The 12977-nt window shown below is 36.9% G+C and overlaps 1 protein-coding gene across 1 annotated transcript in view; it reads left to right on the top strand.

Annotated features, from left to right (window-relative positions):
• The first annotated feature begins 152 nt into the window (after positions 1-152).
• The window catches only part of LOC133321177 (titin-like), a 50219-nt gene continuing 37394 nt past the window's right edge, over positions 153-12977 (top strand). The window contains exon 1 of the mRNA XM_061530265.1: positions 153-4113. Coding sequence (XP_061386249.1) covers positions 153-4113 — 3961 coding nt within the window. The remainder of the gene's footprint in view (positions 4114-12977) is intronic.

Here is a 12977-nt window from a genome sequence, read left to right as displayed (position 1 = left end):
AAATGCGAAGAGAGTAACAAAAACACGATACGAAAATACCAAACAAAAAAAAAAATAGTCAATTTGGGATTTACTTTCCCAGCCGAAGTATAAAAGCACACACCAAGCTATGGGACATGTCTCATTAGTGTTTAGTAACAGATCTCGCAAAGATGTTTGCCAGAAGGAGATCTTCGCCGTTGTCATCGTCGTCGACAAAACTCGCGTTAATATCGGGTCTTTTCCTGTGCCTAGTAGCCATACAAATCGATAATGCAGTGTCTATGTCGCTGGAACGTTTGGCCATCGAGCATAGTAACGATAATGAATTGCAACCACAACAACAAAATGATAAACAATTGGAGTACAATGAAGAATTGGCCCTAGAGGCTGAAAGTTATCAACCCGAAGTGCACGAACAACAACAAAAAGAACAAAGTGATAGTGAAATTAGTGATGATGATATGACATTGGTACCCGTCGAAGAGGGCCAAAGTGATATGTATCTGTTGGTACCAACCAACAGCAATAACATGAACCAAGAAGAACAATCATTACAAAATTTGGCCTTGGAATCCGATGATGATTCTTTGTCGGCCAGTAATTTGGAAAATGGTTCGGATATGTTAATGTTGGAAAGTGTTGATACTCCCGTTGTACAAATGATGGAGGTACCCCAGGAAATTATGGAAATTCAAAATGATGACTATGAGGAAAAGAAAAGCGAACAAGAAGTGCAAGAAGCTGAAACACTAGAAGAGAATAACGAAGAGGAACCAGAAGCCATAACAGAGGCAATTTTCGAAGCCATGAAACAAATTGAACAACAATTTGAGGATGAGGAAAAACAAGCCTCGGGCGAACAAAATCAGGAATTTGAAAATTTGCCCACTCTGATTGCTGCCAGCCAGGAGGTTGAAGGAGATGATGAGGAGCAGGTTGCCGTACCACAAGAATCGGATAACCAGGAAATGATTGGTGAGGTAATGGAAGAAGTTGCTGCCGAACAACCAGTTGAAGAAATTCCCCAAGAAGCCCAACAAACCGTTGAGGAACCTCAAGCTGAAGAAGTAAAGGAAGTTGCCAATGATGAGGAAGAAGAAATTAAAACCAACGAAGCCGAAGAAACTCAAATGGATGATGAAGTACAAAAATCGGAAGACCAAGCCGAAAAAGAAGAAGAGCCAATGAAATTGAGCGAATCTCAAGATTCTATTGCTGAAGAAGAGGTGAAGGTGGAAGAACAGCCTATGGAAGGCACTCAAATGGTGGAGGAATCTTCCTCTGTGGAAACCAATGCTGAAGAAGTAGCTCCCGCCGAAGAAATTAAAAACGAAACTGCTGAAGAGGAAACCAAAAATGAAAATGAGGAAGAAGCTCAGCCACAAGAAACCAATATGGATGATGATACCGCTGATGCTGCTGAAGAAACTGTGATCCCTGAAGAACATGATGAACTTCCAGCTGCCTCAAATGCAGCTGCCAATGAAGAGAAATCCGAAGAAGCTGCTGGAGACAACCAAGTTCTCAATGATGCTGAAAAAATTGAACACCAAACTGAAGAAGAAAAACCTGTCGAAGAAATCGTCAAGGCTGAGGCTGATCAAATTGCTGAGGAATCTCAGGTTGTCGAAGAAATGACAGCTGCCGTGGATACTGAAGACAAATTGGAAACCATGGAAACTTCTGAACAAAAAGTAGAGGATGTCGAAGCTGTACCTGTTGTCGTAGAAGAAGAAGCTATTGAACAAAAAGTAGAAGAATCTGCCCATGAAGCTCCATTGGAAGAGGAAAAGGAAAAACAAACTGAAGAAGCCCAAGAAACTTTGCAAGACGAAACTGAGGCCGTAGCTGAAGAAGAACAACAATCTGAAATCGTAGCTGAATCTCAAGCTGTCGAGGTTTCTGAAGCTGTTCAAGCTGATGTGCAAGAAGAAATCAAAGCTCAATCCGAAGAACAACCCGAAACTGCTGAAAGTCAAATAATTGAGGAAGTCCAAAATGTGGAAGATGCCATGCCTGTTGATCAGGTTATGAGTGAAACCATTGAGGATTCCGCAGCAGTTGTGGCTGAAGAAGAAACTCCTAAAGTGGAAGAAGAAGCAGAAGAAGAATCTAAACCAGTAGAAGAAACCCAAACCAACGATGAAGTGCAATCCGATGATGAGGTTCAAGCTGTAGAGGAAATTCAATCCGAAATGCAGGCTGAGGAAATCCAAACCGAAATCCAGGCTGATGACCTCCAAACTGTTGAGAAATTGGAACCCGCCATGGAAGCCCAAGTTATTGAAGAAACTCAGGCATCTGATGAGCAAGACAATGCTGAGGAACCCCTAGAATCTGAAATGATGGAAGAAGTCAAACCTGTCGAAGAAGAGCAAGACAAATTGGAAGATTCCAAGGCCGAGGAGGAAGAACTCCAGGAAGAAATGAAACCAAATGAAGAAACCTTGACCATGGATGATGACCAGCCAGCTGAGGAAGTAATGACCGTGGAAGAACCTAAACCAGTTGAAGAAGTGGAAACCATTGTCGAAGAAGAAGTGAAACCCGTTGAGGAAGAAGTGAAGCCTGTTGAAGACATGGAAACCATGGAACAAGAGGAGGAAGTAAAACCTGTTGAAGAAATGGAAACCGTGGTCGAAGAAGAAATTAAACCCGTGGAAGTTACTGAAACCATGGATGAAGAAGCTAAACCCGTGGAAGAAACTCAGGAAACTGAATCCTTCGAAGAAGCCAAACCTGCCGTCGAAGCTGCTGCCATTGTGGAAGAAAAACCATCTGCGGAGGTTGAATTCTCTGAAGCATCTGAAGCCGTTGAAGAAGTTAAACCTGTTGAGGAAGACAAACCCACTAAGGAATCTGAAATTGTTGAGGAAGCCAAACCCGCTGAAGAATCTGAAGTTGTGGAGGAATCCAAACCAGTTGAAGAATCTGAAACCATGCACGATGGACAGCCAGCTGAAGAATCTGAAACCATGGAAGAAGTAAAACCCGCTGAGGAAACTCAACCTATGGAAGATACTGTCGCTGAAGCCGTAACCATGGAAGAGGTCAAACCTGTTGAGGAATCAGAACCAATGACCGATTCTCTAGCTTCTGAAGAAGTCCAAGAAATTGAGGAAGTTAAACCAGCCGAAGAGATCCAAGATATTGAGGAAGCCAAGCCCATTGAAGAAGCACATGAAATGGAAGAAGTTAAACCCGTTGAAGATGTCAAACCTGTCGAGGAAGCTCCTGAAATGGAAGAAGTTAAGCCCGTAGAAGAAGCCGAAACAATGGAAGAAGCCAAACCTGTTGAAGAAGCCGTTGTGACAATGGAAGAACTTAAGCCTGCCGAAGAAACCGAAACCAATGAAGAGGTCCATATCGTGGAAGAGGCTGCAGTTCAAGAAGAAGAAGAATCCAAACCAGTTGAGGAACTTGTAACCCTGGATGAAACTCAACCCATTATGGCTGATGAAACTCAACATGATGAAGATGCCCCAGTCGCTGAAATCGCCGAAGCACCCATCGCTGAAGTTCAAACTCTCGAGGAAACTGCACCCCAAACTGCTGAAGAAGTTAAACCTCAAGAGGCCAATGAACAAATTCCCATGGCTGATGAAATTCCAGAAGTAATGGAAGACACCCCTAAGGTCGAAGAAGAAAAACCCATTGAACCCGACACCATTGTTGCAGCCAATGAAGATTCCTTGCAGACCATTGAGCAAACCGAAGAAGAAGTACAAAAGCAAGAAGAATCCGTTCAAGAAGTCAGCGAAATTAAAGATGACCCCATACTCAATGATGATACCGATAATACATTGAATGTGGAGCAACCTCAACAAACCTCCCTCTTGACCACAATTGTCCAAGTACCCGTTCCGGTTAAGCCACAGGAGGAGGAAATTCCCGAACAAGCCATTGTAACCACCAAGAAACCTTTCAATGTTGCCGATAGTGTTCTCAACTATGTCAACGCCTCGTTTATGAATCAAATGAATCACGAAGAAGCACCTTTGACATCCCACCAGAAGGAGGATGCACCCTTCAACTCGAAATTGAGACGTTATGATGGTGCTCAAGTTTGGCGTATTGTTGTACAGAACGATCGCGAAAGAAAGTTGGCCGATGAATTGCAAACGAAATTTGGTAAGTCGAAAATGAAAAATATATTTTCTGTTTTTGTTGTTGTTGCGGAATGAAATAGGGTGTGGTGGCCTGAAAGTGATAGTCGCGCTTTAAATTCCAAAAAAAAGAAAAGAAAAGCGAAACACCAGGCACTGCTGCTGCTGTGTTTTGTTCCAGTGAACAAAAGTGGCAGAAGTGTGCCAAAAAGATGTTTTGCATTCATGTGAAGTGATGCTTTGGAATGCACCACACACTGGACCCCTGAATAACTTCCCGCCTCATGCGGCAAGAAAATTATGTGTGTCTGTTTTGTTTCAAGTGAAAGGAAAATAAGGTGACCCAGTTTAGAATCGTTTTATTTGTTTGGATATGAATATCTTATTAGTTAGTTATAGAGGTGATAGCCGGAATATCGATTAATTTATGCTGTAGTTAACCATCGCATTGTTCTATTCGCTACAGTTTCTTTTGTCAAAAATTATTAAATGAAAGTTTTGTTTTGGAAACAATTGGCACGTGAAAAAAGTTATGAGGCTGAAATTTCGAGAATGTCAATATCAATTTCAACTTTTCAAATTATCATTTTAAATCAATTTTGGAAGAAGAAATTATGAGCAGAAAGATATTATTTTCAAATGTTGTCTCCAAAATGTTGTCTTCTCTCTCTTCTCTTCTTTCTTCTAAGTCAAATGCTATTACAAACACCCGAAAAAAATCTACTTATTTTAATTTCGAGAATCCACTCAAGCGGAGCATGTATGATTTTTTTCTGAAATCAAAAGTGATATTTTGACTTGAGGTTTTCCAAACCTAGAAAAGATAAGGGAGGTCAAAATTAATGTGGAAAGGGACTTATTCGTGTATCCACCAAAATCAGTTGCATTTAAATCGTTTAGAAACAAAATAATCAAAATATTAAAGTTTGAATTATAGTGTTTTCGGTGTTTTGCATTTCCCAACCGAAAAGACTGTAATTTTTAATTGCCAATTCATGGTAAAGAAAATTTTGTTTGTAAATACATTGACATTTAGCAGCCAATTTACCCTATATACGGGTTCTGACATAAAAAATAATAATGTTCACCATATGCTGGAGGGTATTAAAAAATTCACCCGGGTCGAGCTTATCCACATTTTTATATGATCTTGAATTTTTGTTAATTTTCGACAATTTTTATTGTTTTAAAAATAATTTAATTTCCAGATGACGAATTTCCGCCAATCAAAAGGGATATATCTTGCAGGGAGATAAATCAGGAGAATATATAGTCTTATATCCCATTTGAGTGTATTTAATGAAAAAAACTTCGGAATCTTTTTACTCTTTCGAAATGCAATCATTGATTATTATGCAGGATGTACAGTATATTAAACATATATTTTGACAGTTTTCGAGCGATTTCAATAATCCTAGTTCATACCAGAGCCATAAATTTAATTGCGTTGTAAAAGAAATGGGGTTCTTTAAATGCCAAAAACGAGATTCGAATATTCCAGTGATCGGAAAGCATGTCCGCCGTCGAAAAGAAGAGGGATCATTTTAAAACGGGCAGGCTCCTTATAAAGAGTCTACACATCCTCATTTTTTTGACAATTACAAATTGAACCATTTTCCGATCACTTAGAAAATATGCACCAAAGAGATAATATGCCGGATGAGGTATCATTTCATAACATAAGAGATGCAATTTTTTATTGGGACCGAATATGTGTTCCACTCCGACTCTTGGTAAAATTGAGCAACTCTTTTTAAGAGGAATAGAAAAAAACTGATCTGAAAAATGTTTTGGGGTGGCGACAAAGGTCGAACTTTGATACTGGTGAATTTTTTTCGCAATAAATTCGATATAAATACAACATATCAAGTAATGATCTTTGTATGCCACATTTCCTAATATGCCTGATGTGCAACTTAACCAACGGAAAAACGTTCGATCATGTAGCTCGTCTCGAAAGAGAAATAAACAAAAAAAAATGTATCGAACATCTATCGAAAATGTCAATCATTGGTCAAGAAGGCCATTATATGCAACAATGTAGCTGGATGGAATAAACTCAGGATGGAATAAATTTTAGTTACAGATTATAAATAATTTATATTCTATTTAAATTTTCGGGAAAAAGGTACAAAAGATATCAACAAATTTAGGAACACCAAATAGAACAGATTAAAAAAAAATCCTGCAAAAAATTGCCATAAAAAAACGAATGCCCTCATCTTCAGCTTCATTTAAAATATTTCTTTTAATTTAGATATGAAAGGGAAATTATTTCACATATCCCCAAGTTTGCAGTCCACCAAAGTTATTTGATACAAATTTCCAACTCATCTTTGTGTCCACTATTTTTTTTTCGCAAAACGCATTCCTCCAGCTGCATTATATGTAAACACACAGGCATATTTTCTGGCAACCTAGTTTGTCGCGGTACTTAGCTCTATTTTATATGCAAAGCATTTTCAACGCGCTAAAGTTAAACAATAATCATTGTTGTTGAACAATTGTCACTTGTTTTTGTTGTTGTCGGTTGTTTGCTTTTATTTCAGTATTTTTTCTCTCAGACCCAGACTCTTTTAAGGAATGGTGAAAATAGAGACACAAACACCAACACATATCGTGCAATTTCATCTCACAGATATCACACATGAAAGGCTACTAGTTCAAAAGTTTAAATTTCTTTGACATGTAGCTATGAAATGATAATTCATAGCAAAATTTTTTTGTTTTCGTTTCGTAATTAAAAATGCACCAGACAACCAAGGCAAGGGAAGGTTAAAAAAGCTAATGGTGTCTTAAATAAGTTTAGCTAAAATAAGTTGAAAATTACATTTTGGTTTTACTACAGTTTTTTTTTGGCATATTATGGCATGGCATTTAAAGAAAACTTTTTAAATTAAAAAAAAAAATAAATAAAATTGAAGATTTATTTAAAAACCAGTGAGCGGGATTAAACATAAGATAGCCTACACAACTACCTCCTTTAATAATATTCAATAATATTAGAATATGTGGAGCCCTATTGATATTTAAGAATACCCGATCATATTTATCAATATATTAAAAACCAGTGAGCGGAGCAATATAGTCGGACGGGGCCGACCATATGATACCCTACACAACTACCACGTAAGTCAAATTTTCTGCGGATGTTTATTCAGAGCCTGGGCAATATTTCGTGATATTTGCACCCTCTTTCCCGATTAGAGGTAAACAGCACCTCTTCCTTACACTGACATATTTTCCGAATATTACGAGTATTCAGTGCAGCTATTGTCCAAATTCCCTTCACCGTAGGTTGTGTTGTGATGTTCGGCTTTCATTTGTGGTCTATAGATCGACTCGAAAATGACACAAAAAATTAAGTTTTCGGTCCACTTCATTCCAAAATTATTATCTGATCATCACCGAAAATTATAGGCGTTGTCCTTGCCCATAACTTGAACCTCATGGAACATTTCAAAGCGATCAGCGCTATAGTTCCGCTCTCTAGAGTGATAATGGGTTACTAAATAATATACGAATACGGAGATACCTGTAAATATTTAGGTGTAACTCCCACATTCGAGCACATACAACAATATAATTGGTCTTAATTTAAAGGTCAACCACTCCTCTTGGATATAATAGCAACTTCTCGGGCCTGTGTCCTTCAGTGGTAAATATATATGCTATAGAATACAATTTTTGTAATTTTTCACACAAAAGTCAGGGCCAATTTGAACCGCTAAATATTGACCGATCTTTATCAAAACAGGCATGCTTATTCCTTAGGCCGATCCCCTTCTCCATGCAAAATTTCACGATGTTCGGGCCATTATTGCGGCATCTGGAGCGACAAAAAAAAACGAAAAAAAATTAGTATTTGGTTCATTTCATCCCCTATATATTAACCGATTTTTCCCAAAAACAATAGGGGTCTTCATTGGCCAGAACACATCCTACGATTGGTCCATAACTGTGGCCTGTATCGTGTTTACAAATTATAATGGACGATCGGTGGGTCTCGGACCAATATTTCGCGGCGTTACAAACTTTTGGGGCTGCACAAAGCTATAATACCCTGACAACATAGTTGTGTAGGGTATCATTAATTTAAAGCGAAAAATGATCTTCTTTTTTATGTTGGCAGTTTCGTCAGGACCTGTCTTCATGGAGGAAACATGTACGCCATAGAATTATTTTTTTTTAATTTTCACACTCATCATCATGCAGATATGAATGCTTAGACAGAGAAGGCGTATCGTTAATTCAATCGATTCAAAATTTTAACACCATATTCCGCACAAACATAGCTATGTTATGTATATGTAAACCAATTATTCGGTTTTCAAATTTCCCCCACGTCGATTCCTATTTTTTGGGCTATCTGTATAGATTCCCGATATATATCAACTCTGACGATCTTATAAGCAGAATCGTGATCATTGTTTTTTCAAATGACCGTGTTTGGACGACCTTTACAACTTTTGTCTTGGTTCCCGTCCTCGCTCAAATACGAAACTAGGTTATTGAGAATAATACGAAACTAGGTTATTGACAGAAATTTATATGGTGGCCTTTATAACTCAATGCTATAAATTCTAATTTTGGTAATCGTTCTCTGCGACTTATTTAGAGTTTTAAATTTAAAAATTGAAAAAATAAATTGTGATTTCTGATCAGACGATCAAGGGTGACGTTTATACTTTTTGTAAAGGGACCTATCCGAACTATCATTCTTCATCGAAATTTAATACCTTAATATTTCAAAATATTTTCTCCTGTCACTACTCTCACAACGTATGGCCGTTTTATTCTAATATATTTTCGTGTTAGTTTCGTTAATTATTTGTTATTACTGTTAAGTAGATGATTAGTCTGCTGTGGCCAACACAAGGTAATGTGACTGCTATCTAGCGTTGCCTAGAAAAAACGCCTCCTTGAATTTTTGCTGTAGATTGTGTCTTTGCTTATTGGGTGTTGGCATTTTCCTCTCGGTGGCACTACATACTGCCATTTCTATTCTCTAGAGTTGTCTAGATATAACGCCGCCTTCGTTCTGTGGATTGTGTCTTTGCTTATTTGGTGTTGGCAATTTCTGTGGATGGCGCTGTCCCGTGTCATTCCTGTTTTGTTTTATCCTCTTGTGTTGATAATGAGGTTGGTTATTATAGTATCAACAAATTGGGATGTAAGCCTCTATTAACTATGTAAGCCTCTTTATTTTTTTTTTATTCCTGCGAAGTAGATGATTAGCCGGCTGTGGCCTACCCTAGGTTGTGCCTAGAAACAGCACCTTCTTGAATTTTGCTGTGGATTGTGTCTTTGCTTATTTGGTGTTGGCATTTTCCTCTGGGTGGCTCTATCTCCTACAACTTCCATTTGTGTTTTCATCATGTCGATGCCGAGGTTGTTCATTACAATTTCAGGCAACTTGGGATGCATTTCATCTGGAGGGGAATGTAAGCCTCTTTTTTTACCACTATCAAAAAATGTTTCCTCCTCTGCTTAATGCAGGCGCCCTATTCACAACCTATGCAGTGCATGAAATACACTACTCTTCTCCCTTTTAATTTTAATTTCTAAGCCTTTAATTTTCTCCATAGCTTTGAATTACCGAAATATTTCTTTTTTTGCAAAAAATTGAAGAACGAATACAAAGACCACTTTGATTGTAAAACAATATAAACCCCACCGTTTCCCCATGGCTTTCCAAAATCATCTTTGATTGCCAAAAAACATTTATATTCTTTTTTATTATTGGTATTTTTTATTTTCATAAATATAATTTTTCATATTTTATTCGCTTTTTACAATTGCCTTAGCCGTTATTACAATTGCCCTCCTGACAACGGACCAACCACTGATGCTTGACGCTGAAGCATCCGAAAAAAAATTAAGGTCATGTAACCGACAACTGTTTAACTGTTTTTGTAGGTCTTTCATTTGCCGTTTTATTTTCGTTTTTGTTGTTGTTGTCGTTGTTTTTTATGAATAGTTTCCACAATTCATTTCACTTGGAGTGACATAAAGGGTCGTTGTATTTCCAGTGCCAACGCTTTTCATTTTCATAATGAAAAATCATTTTCTGCTGTTGTTTGTTGTCGTCATCGTTGCTGTTAGTTTTGCACATTAAATACTAGTAGATTTGGAACTAGTAGTGGGTACTTTACAAAACTGCTAAGTAGAGTAAAGGACTAGAAAAATAACCAACACTTACACAAATTACACAGCAATGGTTACCCAGTGAAAAATTTTGTAAAAAAAATGGAAGAATTTCTACAAAAAATCAGAATCTTATTGTTATACTGGCTGACCTGGGCAAACGTTGCATTGCCTTCAAATTTTATTTCTCACTGCAAATCTGGCAGATTTATTTTTCGAAGAAGAATGAAAGGTGCACTACATCGACATATCAATTATTGTTCAAATGCCGAGCACTGAAGCAAAATATTGCGCCATCTGTCGGACGTGCTTCAAATTACACAGAAACACTCCTCACGCCTCAATTTCTCAATTATTATTCGAATTTGCTATAAGAATATTTTTCTTGAAAATATAATTTCACATCTGATTAAAATCTAAATTGTTCACTGGGTTATTCCATTGTTTGTTTGTCTGTCATCAGTTCAAGGTTAAGGAGTCAATTAAACGTCAGCCAAAAAAATAATAAAATTGTGTATCCACACGATGGGGAAACCCGAATAAGAACATCATCAGTTGTGAGTTGAATGGCTAACCACAGGATATTTACTCAGTTGGAAAATCTAATTGAATGCCTTTCAAATGCATGATTTGTGATGGAATTCTGAGATATGTGTGATTATCGTGATAACACGAACTAAAGCTAAATGGGGTATACAATAGAATTTTTTTGGTGGAAAGAAGAAGATGTAATAGTTTTGAAAGTGAGATAAATTCATTGTGTGCTTCAGCTTTTAATTTTAAAACCTATTCGGCAAATTAATTTTATACAAGATTTTATTGCAATCAGCAGATATTAGTTTAAAAATCAAAATCAATGCATACTTTTAGGAGAACTGCATATTGGGAAGCTATATACCGACAATGCGATTTCGTTGATTGTATGCCTTCATATAACAAAAAATAACCCTATTTTCCCTATATGGCATGTACATTATAACTTTTTACCGAGTTAACTTACTTTATGAGGATTAATTTGACATATATGCAATGGGATTTACAAGTTTAACCCACTGCGCTAAAGAATTCAGTACAATGCAAATATACTCAATCGATATCTTTCCATGAACTTGAGAAAGCGTGAATTTGTTATATAATGTTAAAAATTTGCTAAACGACTTCTTAAAAATTGCTTACTCCTTTTGATCGGCTGAATTACAATGGTTATGAAAAAACAGTAAGGCTGCCATCTAGCGTTATCTGGAAACAACGCCTCCTTGAATTTTGTGGTGTAGATTGTGTCTTTGCCTATTAGATGTTAAATTCACTATGTGCTAGACTGTCATACAAATCTTAGGGTATCTTATTCTGTGCAATTATCACTAGAAATACTTGTTTGTCCCTTGCTGAGGGCATTATCAGATAGGCATTGGCGCACTTATCTATAGTAATATATTTATGTTAAGCACTTAAATATATTATGGCATATGTAATGTGTAAATTATGTTCATATTTTTATGAACATTTGGTGTTACAATTTCACATTCCTTTATACACATCCTTGATTGATATAGTTGTAGTTGTTGTGAAAATGTAATGCTGCCATCTAGCGTTACCTAGAAAAAACACACCCTTGAATTTTGTGCTGTGGATTGTGTCTTTGCTTTTTTGATGTTAACATTTTCATCTGGCAGGCGCTACATACTACCATTCCTAATTTAATCTCATATGTTGATGCCTTGAAATAAATTTTCCTCCTCCGCTGAATGCAGGCGAACTATCCAAAATCTATGCAGTGTATGAACTATTTCACACTACATTTGTACACATTCTTGGTCAGCTGAATTACCGTTGATGGGGAAAATTGAGGCTGCCATGTAACGTTAACTAGGAACAACGCCTCCTTGAATTTTCGATTAGATTACAAACTGAGCTAAGGCGAACTGTATAGATTGATCTAGTTCGATCATAAACCAAATAATGCTAACAAGACACTTTTATTCCAACAGATGCCAAAAAATCAAATTTTATTTTAAAAATTTCGGTACCTTAAATTTAAATATGGTCACTTTTAGACAATAGAAACAATGTGCATAGTGTCCTCTCAGCAAATGATTTAAGTTGAGTGCGTTTGGTTTTAGTCATTGTTTACTTTAAACATCTATGATATGAACTAAAGTTGTGTATTTTCGGGAAAAAAATCGTTCATAGAACTACTCTGCAAAAGCACCGATCGGTACTGAGTCCTTTACTTTCGTTCATCTAGCACACTTTCCTTCAATCGTTCCTTTTTGCTCTAGTTCACCTAATTCCCTTTTAATCCAATTGTTCATATAGATCGTTTCGTACATTGATGATCAAATTAACTGGCGTTTAAAAGGGAACACTTGAACTAAAAGAAAACATGGAACTACCTGAATGGCTTAGTTACTTTTGCGGAGCATACCATAGAAGATCGAACCACTTCAGGAACGAGATTGCCAGTCTCAATTATAAAACTTGAAGTATACTATACACAATCTAGTATTAATTTCTATATTTGATATTCAGATTCGCCCAATATTTGATTTACTTTGAAGGTTCGGTTATTGCCTTTGATAAAATGTGGTACTTAGTTGAATCTACACACAACTTTTTGACTCGGTTAAACAAGAAACCTCGATAACTCTTCACGTACCTTAAATACCAATTAAGGTTGTGGTCTTGGATAGAAAGGTGGCAATTGATGTAATGTTTCGAATTTCTACTTATCTACATTAAAAG

Source organism: Musca vetustissima, unplaced genomic scaffold (genome assembly GCF_032173495.1).
Source record: "Musca vetustissima isolate MV318-11 ecotype Yass unplaced genomic scaffold, APGP_CSIRO_Mvet_v1 utg3481, whole genome shotgun sequence".
In the NCBI taxonomy this organism is placed as follows: domain Eukaryota; kingdom Metazoa; phylum Arthropoda; class Insecta; order Diptera; family Muscidae; genus Musca; species Musca vetustissima.
The sequence above is the reverse complement of the archived record's forward strand: the minus strand, read 5'-3'. Positions and strand labels throughout refer to the sequence as shown.